Source organism: Pristiophorus japonicus, chromosome 20 (genome assembly GCF_044704955.1).
Source record: "Pristiophorus japonicus isolate sPriJap1 chromosome 20, sPriJap1.hap1, whole genome shotgun sequence".
NCBI lineage: Eukaryota > Metazoa > Chordata > Chondrichthyes > Pristiophoridae > Pristiophorus > Pristiophorus japonicus.
In genome coordinates, this window is record NC_091996.1 from 91,964,079 (window position 1) to 91,984,201 (window position 20,123).

Sequence of the window (20,123 nt, forward strand, 5' to 3'; positions counted from 1 at the left end):
GTTACAGAGGTAGGGAGGGGTGAGACGTTGAAAGGATTTAAACACATGGATGACCATTTTAAATTTGAGGTAATGGGAGCCAATTGTAGGTCAACGAGCATGGAGATGATTTAGGCCTCCACCTAGTCCAAAATGTCACCACCTGAATACCTCTTTCATTCAACCCCGCTTGCCCATCTCTCCAATCCTGGCCGGCCGATTTTGAGTATCCTTTAAGACATGGTTCAATATCCTCATCCTCAAATCGCTTCAGGGCCTTACTCCACCCTAACTCTGTAACCTTTTCCACCCTTATGCCCAGTCCTGAGCCCGTTCTGCCTCTAACTCTGGCTAATATGCTTTTCCCTGTTCGATAGCCGGCCATAAAACCCCTCCTCGCTTCCTCTTTTGAATCAAAGTTTCAATCAGCTCTCCCAACTCCCCACTCATGCTTCGCCTTGCCGTTCCTTTTCCCACGTTAAAGATGTTATCGTGTTGTTTCATTGTGGAGCCCCATGGTCCCACAGGTGGGATTCCATAATGTTGCAACACCTGATTTGTACAGTGCTAGTCTTGGTGGTGTTTTCCAACAATATGCCTTAGCCTTGAACATAGATCTCTGAATGGATAGAAATTCTGAGCAAAATACATACAGATGCAGATTCCTTCTTCTTTCAAAGGTTTGTAGAAAGCATTGTTGACGTCTACTACAAGAATGATGCGTCCGTTCAGGATGATTACGAAACGCAAGAGTGGGTAGCAGAAATCTTCACTGAAGGATTCTTGGCAAGACCATCATCAGGTATTATTTTTGAAATGTCTGATTTTCTTAATATAACTTTAAAAAGAAAGACTTGCATTTCTATAGTGCCCTTCACAACCACAGGACATCTTCACATCCAATGAAGTACTTTTAGCGTGTAGTCACTGCCACGTGGGAATCGTGGCAGCCAATTTGCACACAGCAATGTGATAATGACCAGATGATCTGTTTTTTTTAATGTTGATAAATATTGGCCCCAGGACAAACTCCCCTGTTCTTCTTTGAAATAGTGCCATGGGATCTTTTACGTCCATCGGAGAGGGCAGACCTTGGTTTAAGATCTCATCCGAAAAGATGGCACACACGACAGTGCAGTGCTCCCTCAGCCTAGATATTTTTGTGCTCAAGTCCCTGGAGTGGGACTTGAGCCCACAACCTTCTGACTCAGACAAAGACTTGCATTTCTATAGTGCCCTTCACAACCACAGGACATCTCAAAGTGCTTCACATCCACTGAAGTACTTTTAGCGTGTAGTCACTGTTGTAATGTGGGAATCGTGGCAGCCAATTTGCGCACAGCAAGCTCCCACACACAGCAATGTGATAATGACCAGATGTGCTATCCACTGAGCCACAGCTGACACAGTTTATTGTTAATCGGCCACTTATATCAACAAAAATCACCCACAATAACCATCTTTGGGGTAACATGATTAGCATCAAACTATTCTTGTGTAGTTATTAACCATTAGCTGTCAGCTTAATCAAAGTTGTCTAGGCTGCACCCTGGGAGCAGCTATGTTGTGCAGAAGTTCACATTCAGTAATGCCAGAGCACCACACTCAAATTGTTATTCCAGAGGTGATGACACATAAGATGACTCCTCCAATTATAACATAAGCATGTTCTCACTGGAGAAGAGAAGGTTGAGAGATGATACGATTGCTGTTTTTAGGATTCTAGATAATGTCGACCACGATGAGTTGTTTCAACTTGTCCAGACAGTCAAAGCAGAGAACATGGCCAGTGCTTGAGGAGAGGAAATTCAAAACGAATCAGTGAGAGAGTGGTTGATCTATGGAACAGGCTCCCGACGAAAATGGTGCAATCAGTTTGTATTGATTTATTCAAATGCAAAATAGATTGATTTATTTCAGAAATAACATTTTGAGATCCAGTATCTGAGTGATTTGAGACATGACGTGTGGTGAGAGTAGCTTGCTCGGGAGGAACAGGTGATTTTGGACCTCTGAGTCCCAAAGCTTTTTACCTCTGCGGGGGGGGGGGGGGGGGGGGAGGGGGTTTCCTCATGTCATAGCCGGGGCTGTTGTAGATTCATTGTTAGAGATTGATCGCTGTGATTAGTCAATAACTCCATTATCGTTGTATCATGCAACTACCAGCATGGTGGAAGATGAACTAAATGGACCATGGTATTTTTCGGTCTAGAAATTCCTATGTTGCTATTAAATATTGGAACAAGGAAATACTAGTAAAGGCACCCACTCTACCTAACATTTAGGATTATGTGACAATTGAGTCGAATAATCTTAAGTATGACAGTGCCATCCAAGGCAGTGGGCTGTTGCCGTCCATTTTGACAATGTTGCAGTGTTCATGGTGAATGGCATATTCGTGTCCTGTCAATTCCTGTTACATCTTATATATTCTCTCTCCAGGTATCCCAACATCATTCTGCACTAAAGCAGAGCTCACCAAGTATCTGACCATGGTCATATTCACCTGCTCTGGCCAGCACTCTGCAGTAAATGCCGGACAGGTAACTTTGTATTTATTTACAACAGTAACAACTTGTATTTATATATAGTATTAACATAGTAAAATGTCCCAAGGCGCTTCACAGGAGTGTTGAGCCACATAAGGAGATATATGGGCAGATGACCAAAATCTTGGTCAAAGAGGTAGGTTTTAAGGAGCGTCTTAAAAGAGAGGCGGAAAGGTTTAGGGAGGGAATTCCGGAGCTTAGGGCCTTGGCAGCTGAAGGTACGGCCACCAATGGTTGAGCGATGGAAATCAGGGATGTTCAAGAGGCCAGAATTAGAGGAGCACAGACATCTCGGGGGATTATGGGGCTGGAGGAGATTACAGAGATAGGGAGGGGGCAAGGCCATGGAGGGGTTTGTAAACAAGGGTGGTAACAGAAATAAACCTACGTACTCAACAGAAAGCACTGAATTGTGGGCAGTGAACTGACACTGCACAAACACCATCCTTACAATACAAGAAAACGCGAACACAATCTACAATTTGCAGGCTTTCACAATCCAAGCTTGATGTCACCTATTGATTGCCTCCTCTCTCCTGCTTTATGTTAACCTTGCTAGGGGCCTGCACTGTGGGACTCAAAAGCCAATAGATAAATAATTCCATTCATGTGTGTATGGAATTCTAAACAAATTCACATACAGCAGAAAATGTGTTTGGTTCACATATCAGCTAATTATGACTCAAGTTTCATTTTTTATTTGTTCTGGGATGTGGGCGTCGCTGGCAAGGCCAACCTTTATTGCCCTGAGAAGGTGGTGGTGAACCGCTACAGTCCATGTAGTGAAGTTAGCGGTTTGCTACAACCGAGTGGCTCGCTGGGCCATTTCAGAGGGCAGTTAAGAGTCAACCGCATTGCACACTTTGTCAGAATACAGAAACTTCTGCTTCTTGCACGTTTATACATGTATTATCAACTTAAACCAGTAACCGCATGTGGCATAAATTCCGTTTTTGCTTATCAGTCTCAGGAAGAAACCAGCTGATAAGCTAAATAAAGTTGTTCAAATTGAGCTATCTACACATCAAGATAGAAGCTGTGGTATGTTTTGATCTCATCCAATCACACGATGCCTGCTTTTAAAAGAATGATACTTGCCAAGCATCGCATGTATGTGTGGGCACAGGGATGGTCTCCCAGCACCTGCACCAGATGGAAAGGATGTTGGAATCCCTAGCCTATTCGGTACCATAGAGGAAGACTGGGGTGTGAGACAGCTCCAAGCACATCTCCAGGTGATACCCCAGGCACAAGGGCCCAAAGACCAATCAGTGCATTCTTCATGGATGTGAATACTGTAGCTATTGTAGAAAGTGATCTCTTTAAAGTTCCGAGCTCATGGGGCTGGGATACAGGCCTGCAGATTTTGGGGCTTTCTGGGTCGGACTGCAACATTCCGCACCCACCCTGACATCTGGTAGAAAATCCGACATGCAGGCACCTGGTGCGATGGGCATAGACCTGATGAGAGAGGTTTCTGGCTTGATGGGTGAGGGCCTGGGGGAATGGGAGAGGATCTGGGGGGAGGAATCAGGACCTGTGGGGAGGGTGGGGACCTGCGGGGTTGGGAAAGGACCTTTGGGGAGGGTGGAGACCTTTTTAATTTTTTTTTATTCATTCACGGGAGGTGGGCATCGCTGGCAAGGCCCAGATTTATTGCCCATCCCTAATCGCCCTTGAAAAGGTGGCAGTGAGCTGCCTTCTTGAACCACTGCAGTCTGTGTGGTGAAGGTGCTGCCACAGTGCTGTTGGGTAGGGAGTTTCAGGATTGTGGCGTAGCGATGATATATGTTCAAGTCAGGATATGTGTGACTTGGAGGAGAATTTGAAAGTATGGATGTTCCCATGTGCCTGCTGCCCTTAGCCTTCTAGAGGTCGTGGGTTTGGGAGGTGCTATCAAAGAATCCTTGATGAACTGCTCCAGTGCATCGTGTAGATGGTGCACATTGCAGCCACGGTGCGCTGGTGGTGGAGGGAGTGAATGTTTAAGGTGGATGGGGTGCCGATCAAGCGGGCTGCTTTGTCCTGGATGGTGTTGTGGGCGCAGAATACCCGACCTCTGACCTGCTCTTTGTAGGCAGAGTATACCCAACCTCTGATCCGCTCTTGTAGGCACAGTATTTATGTGGCTGGCTCAGTTAAGGTTCTGGTCATTGGTGACTCCCGAGCTGCTGCTGGTGGGGAATCTGACAATAGTAATGCCATTGAATGTCAATGGGAGGTGATTAGATTCTGTTGTTGGAGATGGTCATTGTCTGATAATTGTGTGGTGCAAAAGTTACTTGCCATCTATCAACCTCAGACTGGATGTTGCTGCATGCGGACACAGACTGTTTCATTATCTGAGGTACTGCGAATGGAACTGAACACTGTGCAATCATCAGCAAACTGCCCCACTTCAGACCCTATGATGGAGGGAAGGTCATTGATGAAGCAGCTGAAGATGGTTGGTACTAGGACACTGCCCTGAGGAATTCCTGCTGTGATTTCCTAGGGCTGAGATGATTGACCACCATCTTCGTTTTCTGCTAGGTATGACTCCAGCCAGCGGAGATTTTTCCCTGATTCCCACTGACTTCAGTTTTACTAGGGCTCTTTGCTGCCAATGTCGCGGGCAGTCACTCTCACCTCAACTCTGGAATTCAGCTGTCTATGTTTAACCAAGGCTGTAATGAGGTCTGGAGTTGAATGGTCCAACTAAGCATCGGTGAGCAGGTTATTGGCGAGTAAGTGCCGCTTGATAGCACTGTCGACGTCACCTTCCATCACCTTGCTGATGATTGAGAGTAGGCTGCTAGGGCGGCAATAGCCGGATTGGATTTACCCTTTTTTTGGACAGGAAGTACCTGGACTCTCGACTCTCCAGCCAGGGGAAATAATCCCTCGGCATCTATCCTGTCAATCACCCTCATAATCGTGTGTGTTTCATTGAGATCATCTCATTCTTCTAAACTCCAGAGTATAGGCCCAATCTACTCAATCTCTCCTCATAGGACAAGCCTCTCATCCCAGGAATCAGTCTGGTGAACCTTTGTTGCACTTCCTTAGATAAGGAGACCAAAACTGTGCACAGTACTCCAGGTGTGGTCTCACCAAGGGGCCGTGTGAAATTGTAGCAAGACTTCCTTACTCTTGTACACCAACCCCCTTGCAATAAAGGCCAACATGCCATTTGCCTTCCTAATTGCTTGCTGTAACCGCATGCTAACTCTATTTCTTGTACAAGGACGCCTGAATCTCTCTGAACACCATTTAATAGTTTCTCACCATTTAAAAACTATTCTATTTTCCTATTCTTTCTATCAAAGTGAATAACCTCACATTTCCCCACATTATACTCCCATCTGCCAACTTACTGCCCACTCTAACCTGTCTATATCCCTTTGCAGGCTCTTTGTGTCGTCCTCACGGCTTACTGTCCCACCTAGCTTTGTATCATCAACAAATTTGGATACATCACACTCAGTCCCTTCATCTAAGTCATTAATCTAGATTGTAAATAGTTGAGGCCCCAGCACTGATCCCTGCGGTACCCCACTATTTACATCCTGCCAACCTGAAAATGACCCTACTCTCTGTTTTCTGGTAGCAGCTGTAAAGTGGCAGAATGAATTAACGCAGTTATCAGACACGCATGTAGTAAAGGCAGTGTGGGTTAATGGGGGGATTTTAACTTTCATGTAGATTGGGATAAGCAGATGAGCTCATATCAGAAAGGTAGCAAATTTCTTGTGTGTGTTCAGGACAGTTTTTTGCAACAATATGTCCTAGAACTAACAAGGGGGCAAGCCATGTTATATTTAATAATGAGTAATGAGCCAGATTTAGTTAACAGTGTAACGGTGCGTGAACATTTATCTAATAGTGATCATAATATGATCGAGTTTAATACGGTGTTCAGAGGGACCTGGGTGTCCTTGTACACGAATCACTGAGAGTTAAGATGCAGGTATAGCAAGCAATTAACAAAGAAAATGGAATGTTGTTCTTTATTACAATAAGAGTAAAGATGTCTTACTGCAATTATATCGGGCCCTGGTGAGACCACACCTGGAGTATTGTGTAGTTTTGGTCTCCTTACCCAAGGAAGGATATACTTGCCATAGAGGGAGTGCAATGAAGTTTCACCAGACTGATTCCTGGGATGGGAGGATGGTCCTATGAGAAGAGATTGAGTTGACTAGGCCTATAATCTCTAGTTTAGAAGAATGAGATCTCATTAAAACATACAACATTCTTACAGGGTAGATGCAGGGAGGATGTTTCCCCTGGGCTGGGGAGTCTAGAACCAGGGGTCACAGCCTCAGAATAGGGGGTCGGCCATTTAGGACTGAGATGAGGAGAGATTTCTTCACTCAGAGGGTGGTGAATCGCTGGAATTCTCTACCCAAGAGGGCTGTGGAGTCTCAGTCTTTGAGTATATTCAAGACAGAGATTGATAGATTTTTGAATATTAAGGGAATCAAGGGATATGGGGATAGTGCAGGAAAGTGGAGTTGAGGTCGAAGATCAGCCATGATCTCATTGAATGGCGGAGCAGGCTCGAGGGGCCGAATCCTGCACTTAATGTTTATGTTCTGATGATGATGAAGGCATGTGGGATGTTGACTGATGGGTATAATTCTGTCTGACTCTGTCAGGCTGTTGCTTCAATAGTTTGTGGGACAGCTCTCCCAATTTTGGCACAAGTCCCCAGATATTAGTCAGGAGGACTTTGCAGGATCGACTAGGCTGGGTGTGCCTTTGCCGTGTCTGAATCCAATGCCTAGGTCGATGCCATGTGGTTTTATTCTTTATAGTAGCTGGGCCATCTCAGAGGTCAGTTTAGAGTCAACCACATTGCTGTGGATCTGGCGTCACGAATAGGCCAGACCAGGTAAGGACGGCAGGTTTCCTTCCCTGAAGGACATTAGTGAACCAGTTTGGCTTTTATGACATTCCGATACCTTAGTGCTCATTATTACTGATACTAGCTTTTTATTCCAGATTTTTGTTTAATAACTGAATTCAACTTCACAAGCTGCCACGGTGGGAGTTGAAAGGACATCTGCCAGATTATTAATCCAGGCTTCTGGATGACTGGTCCAGTAACAGAACCACTATTCTACCGTTCCTGTGCTTAGCGGGGTGGGTAAAGAGCTGGTGGGATGGGTGAAGATCTGGTGGGATCTTTCCAAAATGGATTGGGGTAACAATGATCAGCTGAGTCACCTTGGAGCACAGCTGGAAGATTTCCTGATGACAAACTCAAGATTGATGTCTGTCGCAGCTTAGCTTGGGGGTGGTTCTGGCAATCCCGATAATGTTTACTGCAATGGGACCAAAGATTTGGTGAGAAACCTCCCATTCTTGAAAGGCATTCAGGCACCAACCCTGTTGCTACATGGATTCAACTCAATTTATTTCATCTCCAGAGGGAAAATTATGTTATATATCTTATGATTTTGAAAAGGCAGTTGCTTTAAAAACACTGTAGTCGATGTATTCTTTACTTTAGGCCACTCCTGTGTGTGGGGTGTTATGTATGTAAACCTGTAAATACCATGTCTAACCACCAGAGGGCTTATCCCTTGGAGTCCCAAGGGATCTCACAATCCCTTGGGGGCACCTGTGTATAAGGAGGCCTCACAGGCTGGAGAGACACTCTGAGATCTGTAATAAAGGACTACGGTCATACTTACTTTGAGCTTCCAGTATCTAGTCTGACTCTTTATCCAAGACTTAACATGGGGGATGTGTAGATGGAGACGTTTGTGTGTTTAGGCAAACGGCCAGCTGTTCCACGTTGATCTGTCGGCCAGTTATTGTTGCCATAGTGATGACTAGATGAATATTAATCAAGTGTTTGCTTTCTTTCCCAGTTTGATTGGGGCTCCTGGATGCCAAACAACCCAAGTACCATGCAGAAACCCCCACCCACTGAAAAGGGCAAAGTTGGAATAACAGATATCCTTTGTACATTACCAAGAGCAGGTCAAACGGCCATAGTGCTTGCAACCATACACCTGCTCAGTAAAACATCGCCCTCTTCAGTAAGTATGAGCAATATCCTCTCACCAATACAGAGAATAAGTTACAATTGGACCCCCGCCCCTTTAAAACGATAAGAATTATATTTATAATTTAATTCCCCTGCCTCTGACATATTTCTGTTAGAGGTAACTTGAACCATTAATGAAGTGTGCTAATCAGTCCTAGATCTGATAAGGGCTGGTGTTTTAGGGGCAGAGGAGTAAAAGTGCTCGTGTCCTGGCACTATTGGCATGCTGAAATGCCAACACATGGTACTAAGGTGAGGGAAGGGTACAACTCTGATTTCCCTCATTCAACAGAGTTCAGCCAACCAGCAAAAATACTGTTTGCATTAAATAGTCCCCATCAGGATCTTTCAAACCAACTTCCTGGGGGTGCTTGGAGCCATCTCGGGGAACATGAATCTTGGGCACCTCTCCAACCTCCCTGATGGACAGAATCTGTGTTATTAGTGAAAGAAAGAAAGACTTGCATTTTATTATAGCACCTTGCACAACCTCAGGGTGTCCCAAAATGTTTTACAACCAATGAAGTACTTTTGAAGTGTAGTCACAGTTGTAATGGACATGCCTTCGATATTTTCACAAGTACTGGTGGACACGATCCCCCACACTACCGATGTCGAAAAATCTCTAACCAGGTTTTTCTGGAAAGGCATAACCTCAAACTGTTCTTCAAATCCTGCAGCAATCCAAGAACTCCCTGCCCTGTCATTACTCCCAGTATGTGTTACCAATTAAAAAATAGCATCATGGAGCAATGCCCCAGCAGACCATCAAGGAGCAGGAATAGAGTCAGACTATTGCCATGCAGTTTTAAGAGTTTCCAAAAAGTGGGGTCAGAAGCAATCTAGGCAATGTAAGGGTGAGGTTGGGGCTTTAGGGGCAATGTAAGGGTGAGGGTGGGGCTTTAGGAGCAATGTAAGGGTGAGGGTGGGTTGTCGGGGCTGGAGCAGGCAGTGAGGGTGGGGCTTCAGGGTCAATGCAAGGGTGAGAGTGGGGCTTTAGGGGCAATGCAAGGGTGAGGGTAGGGCTTTAAGGGCATTGAACTGGCAGTGAGGGTTATTGGAGACTTAGAAGATTTAGAGCCAGGTCAGCTAATCTGTACCGGGGCAGCACCTGTAGTCTAAGGAGGGGAAATTAGCTCAGGTTCCAGATCCTGATCACTATCCAGTCATAAGAAATAGGAGCATGAGTCGGCCACCTGGTCCCTCGAGCCTGCTCCGCCATTCAATAAGATCATGGCTGATCTGATCATTGACTCGGTTCCACTTCCCTGCCTGCTCCCCATAACCATTTATTCCCTTATCGCTCAAAAATCTGCCAATATCCTCCTTAAATATATTCAATGACCCAGCCTCCACAGTTCTCTGGGGCAGAGAATTCCATAGATTTACAACCCTCTGAGAGAAGAAATTCCTCCTCATCTCAGTTTTACATGGGTGGCCCCTTATTCTGAGACTATGACCTCTAGTTTTAGTTTCCCTATCAGGGGAAACATCCTGTGTCAAGCCCCCTCATTATCTTATATGTTTCGATAAGATCACCTCTCATTCTGCTGAATTCCAATGAGTATAGGCCCAACCTATCTTCATAAGTCAATCTCCTCATCTCCGGAATCAACCTAGTGAACCTTCTCTGAACAGCCTCCAATGCAAGTATATCCTTCCCCATATATGGCACTGACAGAGAGGACAACATTCGGTTGTGGGGAGGGGTAGGGGAGGAGAAACTTAGACAAATTTGATTGACTTTTCTTACCCATGTGATATTAGCAAGAGTAGAGAAAGGAAAGGTTTGATATTGTGAGGGATTGTATTGCAGTGTGTGTGGGATGGCGGACAGCATGTTGCCATCGGGACTGATTGGGGACTGGCCGATCTTATCTGCAGTCATATACAAAAACATTTCTTTATTCCCCAGCTAAAACTTGGGACGTACGTTGAAGAGCGTTTCACTGAAGCGGCACCGCAGGCATGCATAAAAAAGTTCCAGACAGATCTCCTGCAAATCCAGCGTGAGATTGAGACAAGGAATGAGGGCCTTGAGCTGAAGTACGGCTATCTGCTGCCCAACCTAATCGAAAACAGCGTTGCAATATGAAATGCAGAATCATTGATCAGAGATTACAAGGGTTGCTTCATGCATTGCGATAAATTAGAATTTTTTGCTTCAAAATTATTCAAAAAAGCTCGACTGCAAACTAAAGCAGCTGAATTGAAACTTGCTGTTATTTACTTTTTTTATTGATGAAAACAAGGAATAATTTCTACAGATCTTTTTCATAATGAACTGCCTTTGCATTTTGTATTTCTTTTGCTGTTTATTTTATGTGCTGTTGGGGGAGGGGCTGGGTGACGTCGTTAATAACTATTCAGTTTGTTCTGTTCTTGGAGCTGGGTTGCACTTCACAGATTTAGAGGGAAATCCTCTCCGTCCGATGGTGAAGTTCGCTTTCGCAGATTCAACCCAGCTCCAGACAGTTTGGGCCCAAAGCACAAATTGGCAAATCAAAGAGGCTGCAAGAAAGAGACACGGGCCTGCCTGATGCTGGCCGTGGCTGTACAAAAGAAGAAAGCATTCGGCACTGCACGCACTACTGCAACTGTGGCCGAGGCAATGTCTTGTACAAATTCAACATCACAACCCCGCTTCTACATTCGTCATTCCCATGTATCAAACCCTTCAGTCTATTGGTTTGTTCCTTTCTGCTGACATTCCTACCTTTTAGGGGTCACTTTCATTCACTGCACTAATTCTGTCCTCCTGAACATCCCTGATTAGAATCACTCCACCATTGGTGGCTGTGCCTTGTGTTGCCTGGGCCCCAAGCTCTGGAACTCCCTCCCTAAACCTCTTCGCCTCTCTTTCGTCCTTCAAGACGCTCCTTAAAACCTACCCGTCTCTGATTTACCCTGTGCTGACTCTCTGATTAACCCCCTGCTTCACACATCAGGAACACATCTGGGGAATTCAGACGTGTGACTTCTACCCATGCTTTTTGGTCCATTAATAGATCAAAGGTCATGGGGTTTTCCATCTGAATTCCTGCGATATGCCCCCAATGGGTGATGATCCATGCTCGGTGTACCAGTTTGAAAAGTCTACCTTTAGTCGTCTGCCCACAGCTGAGCTAAGACCAACAGGTCTATAATTCCCTTGGTTACTCGTTTCCCCATTTGTGATCATGAAATAGAAGCTGTTCCTGTGCACAAAATATGTCATTTGGACTGAGCCAAAATGCAAAAATACAAACTACTCATATTGCAATAGAATTGACACCATTCAATAGTAAATCTCTGAAAATAATTCCTAATATATTATTATCGAGGCATAAAAACTTCTTGGGACAATTTCTTCTTTTGTGACCTTAAAAGAAAAAGCTGAAATACTACTGGTCATGTGAAATCTTCAGCTGGGAGGCAGGTTAACATTTTCGTCCCCTCACACCATGTCGTCTACAATGGGCCAGCCCCAGATAAGGATTCCTTGATTTCCACTGGTTGGGGATTCTAGAACTAGGAAGCATTGTCTAAAAATTAGAGCGAGACCTTTCAGGAGTGAAATCAGGAAACACCTCTACACACAAAGGGTGGTAGAAATTTGGAATTCACTCTGCAAATAGCAATTGATGCTAGATCAATTGTTAATTTTAAATCTGAGATTGATAGCTTTTTATTAACCAAAGTTATTAAGGGTTATGGGCCAAAGGCGGGTATATGGAGTTATGTCGCAGAGCAGCCATGATCTTATTGCATGGGGCTGAATGGGTCTCCTCCTGTTCCTGTGTAACAGACTCGAGGGGCTGAATGGGTCTCCTCCTGTTCCTGTGTGACAGGCTCGAGGGGCTGAATGGGCCTCCTCCTGTTCCTGTGCAACAGGCTCGAGGGGCTGAATGGCCTCCTCCTGTTCCTTTTTGGACTCCCAATTGTTCTAGATTTGGCCTCCAGCAGGGGCTATGGTCCTTGCGAGGGAGGAAATGTTTCATTTAATGATTACCGTCTGTACATTCGACGGAAGAAAACCTAGAATCACCAACTTATACTAAAGACCAATCAATCCTTTCTGATGCTTAATAAACAACTAAGATTTGTCTTCCCGGTTAAGGTTCCCTGAACTGAAATGGCTCCATATGGTCACACCAATATTCCCCACCATCACTGCTGTCAGTGACTGCAATTGAATTTACGAACATAATTTGTATGGAACTATCCCTTGCTCACTGGAGCAATAACCCTGCTTTTATCGGAGAAGTTGCTGTAGCTTCGGTCGTGAGTTATGTACTTTTTAATTAGACTTTGTAGACCGTTTGCTGTGATGCGCTGTTTAAATACACTTTGTTTACTGGAACGTAACTTCTGCTGTGATTCCTGCCATAAGTCCTGCCCTATCTCCAACTCATTGGCTGAAACAGTGGTGGCAATAACCACTCTCATTGGCTGAAACAGTGGTGTCAATAGACATTCTCATTGTCTGAAACAGTGGTGTTAATCTGATTGAATGGCTCCCCAGAGCTCACTGACACCTGTCTACTGTGTCCTTGATGTGGGAGAGAAAACGGATTTAAAAATGGAGTTGGAGAGAAAGGAGTTGTACTTACCTAAATGCTCTCGTCAGATCTGCACCACCTGTTAGCTATGCTTGGGCAAGAACTCGCAAACAAGCATCCACATTAACCAGCATCGCCTGCAGAAATATATATCTTTAATAAAAGGAACTGAAATGATTTTGAACAGAGACTTGTCTTATTTAAGTGACATCTAGTGAAAAATGGGCAAGACAAAGCTGCCTCATAACTTAAATTGAGAGGATTAACCCTTTATAAAATGCTACCTCCTATTCTGTGCTACAAGAGCCATTTCAACATCATCGACGTGAAACATTAACTCTGTTTATCTCTGCAGTACGGCCTAACCGGCTGCGTGTTTCCAGCATTTTCTGTTCTATTTCTGATTTCTAGCATCCACAGTATTTTGCTTCCATTTAATATTCAAATGTGTACATATTCAAATAGCAACATCTCCAGTATTGTTCTACTACACCAGAGAATAAAACATTTAAAAAATAACATTTTATTAATGGGAAAATTAACCTATTTCAGAAATGTTAAATATCATTAGTTTACGACAATTTGGATTGAATGTGGGACTACACAAAGATGGGAACTTGGAGCAGGAGTGGGGAGGCGGCCATGGTTGAAGAGGAAGGTTCTGTGCGAACTTTTAAAGGTGGGGTGAGAAGTAGAAAGATAGGTGGAGTTTAGGGAAAGAGTCTGAGTGTGTAGCCAAGACACTGAAGGTGGGATTTGGTCTCTGGGTGCAAGTGGTCCCTGGATTTGGTCCCTGGATGCAAGTGGTTCCTGGATTTGGTCCCTGGGTGCAAGTGGTCCCTGGATTTGGTCTCTGGGTGCAAGTGGTCCCTGGATTTGGTCTCTGGGTGCAAGTGGTCCCTGGATTTAGATTCTCAACAACAACATGTATTTTATATAGCACCTCTAGTTTACGTCGGGTAGAATGTGGGAGGCCAGTCAGGAGTGCATTGGAATACTCAAGTCTAGAGGTAACAAAGGCATGGATGAGGGCATCAGCAACGGATGAGCTGAGGCAGGGGTGGAGACGGGCGATGTTACGGAGGTGGAAATAGGCGGTCTTAGTTATGGTGTGGATATGTGGTCGATAGCTCATTTTAGGGTCAAATACGACACCAGTCTGGTTCTGCCTTAGACAGAGGTTGGGGTGATCAATGGAGTCAATGGCTAGGGAACAGTTTGTGGCGGGGACGGAAAACAATGGCTTCGGGCTTCCCAATATTCAATTTCAGAAAATTTCTTCTCATCCTGAACTGGATGTTGGACAAGCAGTCTGACAATTTAGAGACGGTGGAGGAGTCGAAAGAAGTGGTGGTGAGGTAGAGCTGGGTGTCATCAGCGTACATGGGGAAACTGACTGTTTCCAGATGATGTCGCCAAGGAACAATATGTAGATGAGAAATAGGAGGGGGACACCAGAGGTAATAATGCGGGGACGGGAAGAGAAGCCATTGCAGGTGATTCTCTGGCTACGATTAGATTGATAAGAATGGAACCAGGCGATGGCAGTCCCACCCAGCTGGACGGTGGTGGAGAGACATTGGAGAAGGATAGAGTGGTCACCCGTGTCAAAAGCTGCAGACAGGTCGAGACGGATGAGGAGAGATAGTTTGCCTTTGTCACAGTCACAAAGGATGTCATTTTGTGACTGAGAGCAGTTTCAGTACTGTGACAGGCACAGAAACCAGATTGGAGGGATTTAAACATGGAGTTGCGGGAAAGATGGGCACGGATTTGAGAGGCGACAACACATTCAGGTACTTTGCAGAGGAAGTCACTGGGTGTCAGTGATCCCTGGATTTGGTCTCTGGGACATACCTTCCACATAACCTCCAGTTTGGGACACGGCACCCTCTTGTGTAAGCGTGAGACACAGCGCCCCCTTGTGTGAGTGTGAGGCACGGTGCCCTCCTCCAGTGTGAGTGTGAAACACAGCGACCCCTTGTGTGAGTGAGACACAGCGACCCCTTGTGTAAGTGTGAGGCACGGCGTCCTCTTGTGTAAGTGTGAAACGGCGCCCCCTTGTGTAAGTGTGAGACACGGCGTCCCCTTGTGTAAGTATGAGACACATGCCCTCTTGATCTTCAATATGATCATGGCTGATCATTCCCTCAGTACCCCTTTCCTGCTTTCTCTCCATACCTCTTGATCCCTTTAGCCGTAAGGGCCACATTTAACTCGCTCTTGAATATATCCAATGAACTGGCATCAACAACTCTCTGCGGCAAGGAATTCCACAGCTTAGCAACTCTCTGAGTGAAGAAGTTTCTCCTCATCTCAGTCCTAAATGGCCTACCCCTTATCCTTCGACTGTGTCTCCTGGTTCTGGACTTCCCCAACATCGGGAACATTCTTCCTGCATCTAACCTGTCCAATCCCGTCAGAATTTTATATATCAGTGTGAGACATGTGCCCTCTTGTGTGAGTGTGAGACACGGCGCCCTCTTGTGTGAGTGTGAGGCATGGCGCCCCCTTGTGTGAGTGTGAGACACAGCGCCCTCTTGTGTGAGTGTGAGGCACGGTGCCTCCTTGTGGAAGTGTGAGGCACGGCGCCCCCTTGTGTAAGTGTGAGGCACGGCGCCCCCTAGTGTAAGTGTGAGGCACGGCACCCCCTTGTGTAAGTGTGAGGCACTGCGCCCCCTTGTGTGAGTGTGAGGCACGGCGCCCCCTTGTGTGAGTGTGAGGCACGGCGCCCCCTTGTGTGAGTGTGAGACACGGCATCCCCTTGTGTGAGTGTGAGACATGGCGCCCCCTTGTGTGTGAGACACATGCCCTCTTGATCTTCAATATGATCATGGCTGATCATTCCCTCAGTACCCCTTTCCTGCTTTCTCGCCATACTCCTTGATCCCTTTAGCCGCAAGGGCCACATCTAACTCCCTCTTGAATATATCCAATGAACTGGCATCAACAATTCTCTGCGGCAGGGAATTCCACAGCTTAGCAACTCTCTGAGTGAAGAAGTTTCTCCTCATCTCAGTCCTAAATGGCCTACCCTTTATCCTTCGACTGTGTCCCCTGGTTCTGGACTTCCCCAACATCAGGATCCCCTCGTATGAGCGTGAGACACGGCATCCCCTTCTGTGAGACACGGCGCTCCCTTGTGTAAGTGTGGGACACGTCACCCCCTTGTGTGAGTGTGAGACACGGCACCCTCTCGTGTGAGTGTGAGACGCAGCGCCCTCCAGTGTAAGTGTGAGACATGGCGCCGTCAACCAAATGCCTTTTGGAAATCCATGTACACCACGTTAACCGCATTGTTCTCATCAACAGTCTGTTACCTCATCAAAAAACTCGATCAAGTTGGTTGAACAAGATCTGCCTTTAACAAATCCGTGCTGGCTTTCCTTCATTATTCCACACTTGGCCAAATGACTGTTAATTTTGTCCCTGATTATTGTTTGCAAAAGCTTCCCCACGACAGAGGTTAAACTAACCTGCCTGCCGTTGCTAGGTTTATCTTTACACCCTTTTTTGAACAAGGGTGTAACATTTGCAATTATCCAGTCCTCTGGCACCACCCCAGTTTCGATGGAGAATTGGTAGATTATGGCCAGGACTTCCGCGATTTCTTCCTTCATTCTCCCAGCAGCCTAGGATGCATCCGATCCAGTCCTGGAGACTTATCTACTTTAAGTACAGCCAGCCTTTCTAGTTCCTCATCTTTATCAATTCTTACCCCAGTCGGTATCTCCTCTACCTCCTCCTTTTCTATGTCCATGTCAACATCTTCTTCCTTGATGAAGACAGATGCAAAGTACTCATTTAGTACCTCAGCCATACCCTCTGCCTCCATGCGTAGCTCCTGTTGATCCTTAATCGGCCCTAGCCCTCCTATTACTACCCTTTTACTATTTATATGAAAGAAAAAAGACTTGGATTTATATAGCACCTTTCACGACCACCGGACGTCTCAAAGCAATTTACAGCAATGAAGTACTTTTGGAGTGTAGTCAGTGTTGTAATGTGGGAAACGTGGCAGCCAATTTGCACACAAGCAAGCTCCCACAAACAGCAATGTGATAATGACCAGATTTTTGTTTTTTTGTTATTTTGATGAGGGAAAATATAGGCCAGAACACTGGAGATAATTCCCCTGCTCTTCTTTGAAACAGTGTCATGGGATATTTTATGTCCACTTGAGAGAGCAGACATTTTCAAACTATGTCAACTGACATGTTCACTTCAATTATCCAGAAACACCACAAAATTATTTTCCTTCGCAAGATTAATCTTCCGTTATCCAGGAGTCAGTGAAGTGAACATGCCTACCAAAAGCAGTGTCTTGATTGGATCTTAATATGTAACGACAGGGATGTCCTGTACACATATTCTGAATCTATAAATAACCGATTCTTCCATAAAATCCTAATTTCCTGAATAGAACTCAAACCCTCCCCCAACATTCAATCCGAGCACCAAACTCTACACACACCCATTGATTTCATGGTGATGATTCCACCCGATACATTAGCACACAATATATGTTAGAGCAGTCATCAAACGAGGCCATATATGTGGATCCGTCACAGTACGTATTTTGCCCCCTACGGGGCACAACTGACATGATTTTTGCAGCACGACAGCTGTAGGAAAAATGCAGGAAGCAGCGCCAGCCCTTATACAAAGGCCTTTGACACTGTCAACTGCAAGGGTCTATGGAGCGTCCTCCTCCGTTTTGGATGTCCCCAAAAATTTGTCACCATCCTCCGCCTGCTCCACGACGACATGCAGGCCGTGATCCTTACCAAAGGATCCATTACAGACCCAATCCACATTCGGACGGGGGTCAAACAGGGCTGCGTCATCGCCACAATCCTCTTAACATAGAAACATAGAAAGTAGGTGCAGGAGTAGGCATTAACAAGCCTGCAGCAGCTGCATTTAGCCAGTTACAGCTGCACCAGCCAACCGGAATCACAATCTCTTAGAAACAGAAATAAGTACAAGAGCGCAAAGCTTCGATGTTAACCTCATCATCATAGAAATATAGAAAATAGATGCAGGAGCAGGCCATTCGGCCCTTCGAGCCTGCACCACCATTCAATATGATTATGGCTGATCATTCACTTCAGTACCCCTTTCCTGCTGTCTCTCCATATCCCTTGATCGCTTGAGCCGCAATTAAGGAATTAAGGGTTATGGGGAGCGGGCGGGTAAGTGGAGCTGAGTCCACGGCCAGATCAGCCATGATCTTGATGAATGGCGGAGCAGGCTCGAGGGGCTAGATGGCCTACTCCTGTTCCTAATTCTTATGTTCTTATGTATGTTGGGGAAGTCCAGAACCAGGGGTCACAGTCTGGGGATGGGGGGTGGGCCATTTGGGACCGAGATGAGGAGAAACTTCTTCGCCCAGAGGGTGGTGAAGCTGTGGAATTCTCTACCACAGAAAGTTGTTGAGGCCAATTCACTAAATATATTCAAAAAGAAGTTAGATGTAGTCCTTACTACTAGGGGGATCAAGGGGTATGGCGAGAAAGGAGGAATGGGGTACTGAAGTTGGATGTTCAGCCATGAATCATTGATTGGCGTTGCAGGCTCGAAGGGCCGAATGGCCTACTCCTGCACCTATTTTCTATGTTTCTATGTTTCCATGTAAGGGCCATATCTAAATCCTTCTTGAATATATCCAATGAACTGGCATCAACAACTCTCTGCAGTAGAGAATTCCACAGGTTAACAACTCTGAGTGAAGAAGTTTCTCCTCATCTCAGTCCTAAATGGCTTACCCCTTATCCTTAGACTGTGTCCCCTGGTTCTGGACTTCCCCAACATCGGGAACATTCTTCCTGCTTCTAACATGTCCAGTCCCATCAGAATTTTATATGTTTCTATGAGATCCCCTCTCATCCTTCTAAACTCCAGTGAATACAGGCCCAGTTGATCCAGCCTCTCCTCGTATGTCAGTCCAGCCATTCCGGGAATCAGTCTGGTGAACCTTCGCTGCACTCCCTCAATAGCCAGAACATCCTTCCTCAGATTAGGAGACCAAAACTGAAAACAACATTCCAGGTGAGGCCTCACCAAGGTGCTGTACAGCTGCCGTAAGACTTCCCTGCTCCTATATTCAAATTCCCTAGCTATGAAGACCAACATACCATTTGCCTTCCTCACCACCTGCTGTACCTGCATGCCAGCTTCCAATGACTGATGTACCATGACACCCTGGTCTCGTTGCACCTCCCCTTTTCCTAATCTGCCGCCATTCAGATAATATTCTGCCTTCGTGTTTTTGCCCCCCAAAATGGATAACCTCACATTTATCCACATTATACTGCATCTGCCATGCATTTGCCCATTCACCTAACCTATCCAAGTCACTCTGCAGCCTCTTAGTGTCCTCCTCACAGCTCACACCGCCACCCAGTTTATCTGCAAACTTGGAGATACTACACTCAATTCCTTCATCCAAATCATTCATGTATATTGTAAATAGCTGGGGTCCCAGCACTGAGCCCTCCGGCACTCCACTAGTCACTGCCTGCCATTCTGAAAAGGACCCGTTTATCCCGACTCTCTGCTTCCTGTCTGTCAACCAGTTCTCTATCCATGTCAGTACATTAGCCCCAATACCATGCGCTTTAATTTTGCACACCAATCTCTTGTGTGGAACCTTGTCAAAAGCCTTTTTTGAAAGTCCAAATACACCACATCCACGGGTTCTCCCTTATCCACTCTACTAGTTACATCCTCAAAAAATTCCAGATTTGTCAAGCATGATTTCCTCGCTGCCATGCTCCACCTCACAGTCAACAAGCTCCCCACTGGAGTGGAACTAAACTACAGAACCTGTGGGAAGCTGTTCAACCTTCATCGTCTCCAGGCCAGGCCAAGACCACCCCAACCTCTGTCGTCGAGCTACAGTACACGGACGGCGCCTGCGTCTGCACAGAGGCTGAACTCCAGGACATAGTCGACGTATTTACTGAGGTGTACGAAAGCATGGATCTTACGCTAAACATCCGTAAGACAAAG

The 20,123-nt window shown here is 45.7% G+C and overlaps 2 protein-coding genes across 2 annotated transcripts in view; one reads left to right on the forward strand and one right to left on the reverse strand.

The window, feature by feature from the left end:
• Positions 1 to 13,293, forward strand: part of LOC139232693 (polyunsaturated fatty acid lipoxygenase ALOX15B-like) — a 50,945-nt gene extending 37,652 nt beyond the window's left edge. Inside the window, exons 11-14 of the mRNA XM_070863170.1 lie at positions 660 to 781; positions 2,422 to 2,522; positions 8,390 to 8,560; positions 10,484 to 13,293. Coding sequence (XP_070719271.1) covers positions 660 to 781; positions 2,422 to 2,522; positions 8,390 to 8,560; positions 10,484 to 10,663 — 574 coding nt within the window. The 3' untranslated portion in view covers positions 10,664 to 13,293. The remainder of the gene's footprint in view (positions 1 to 659; positions 782 to 2,421; positions 2,523 to 8,389; positions 8,561 to 10,483) is intronic.
• LOC139232694 (uncharacterized) overlaps positions 1 to 20,123 on the reverse strand; it is a 103,535-nt gene that overhangs the window by 27,679 nt on the left and 55,733 nt on the right. The gene's annotated exons all lie outside the window — the stretch shown is intronic.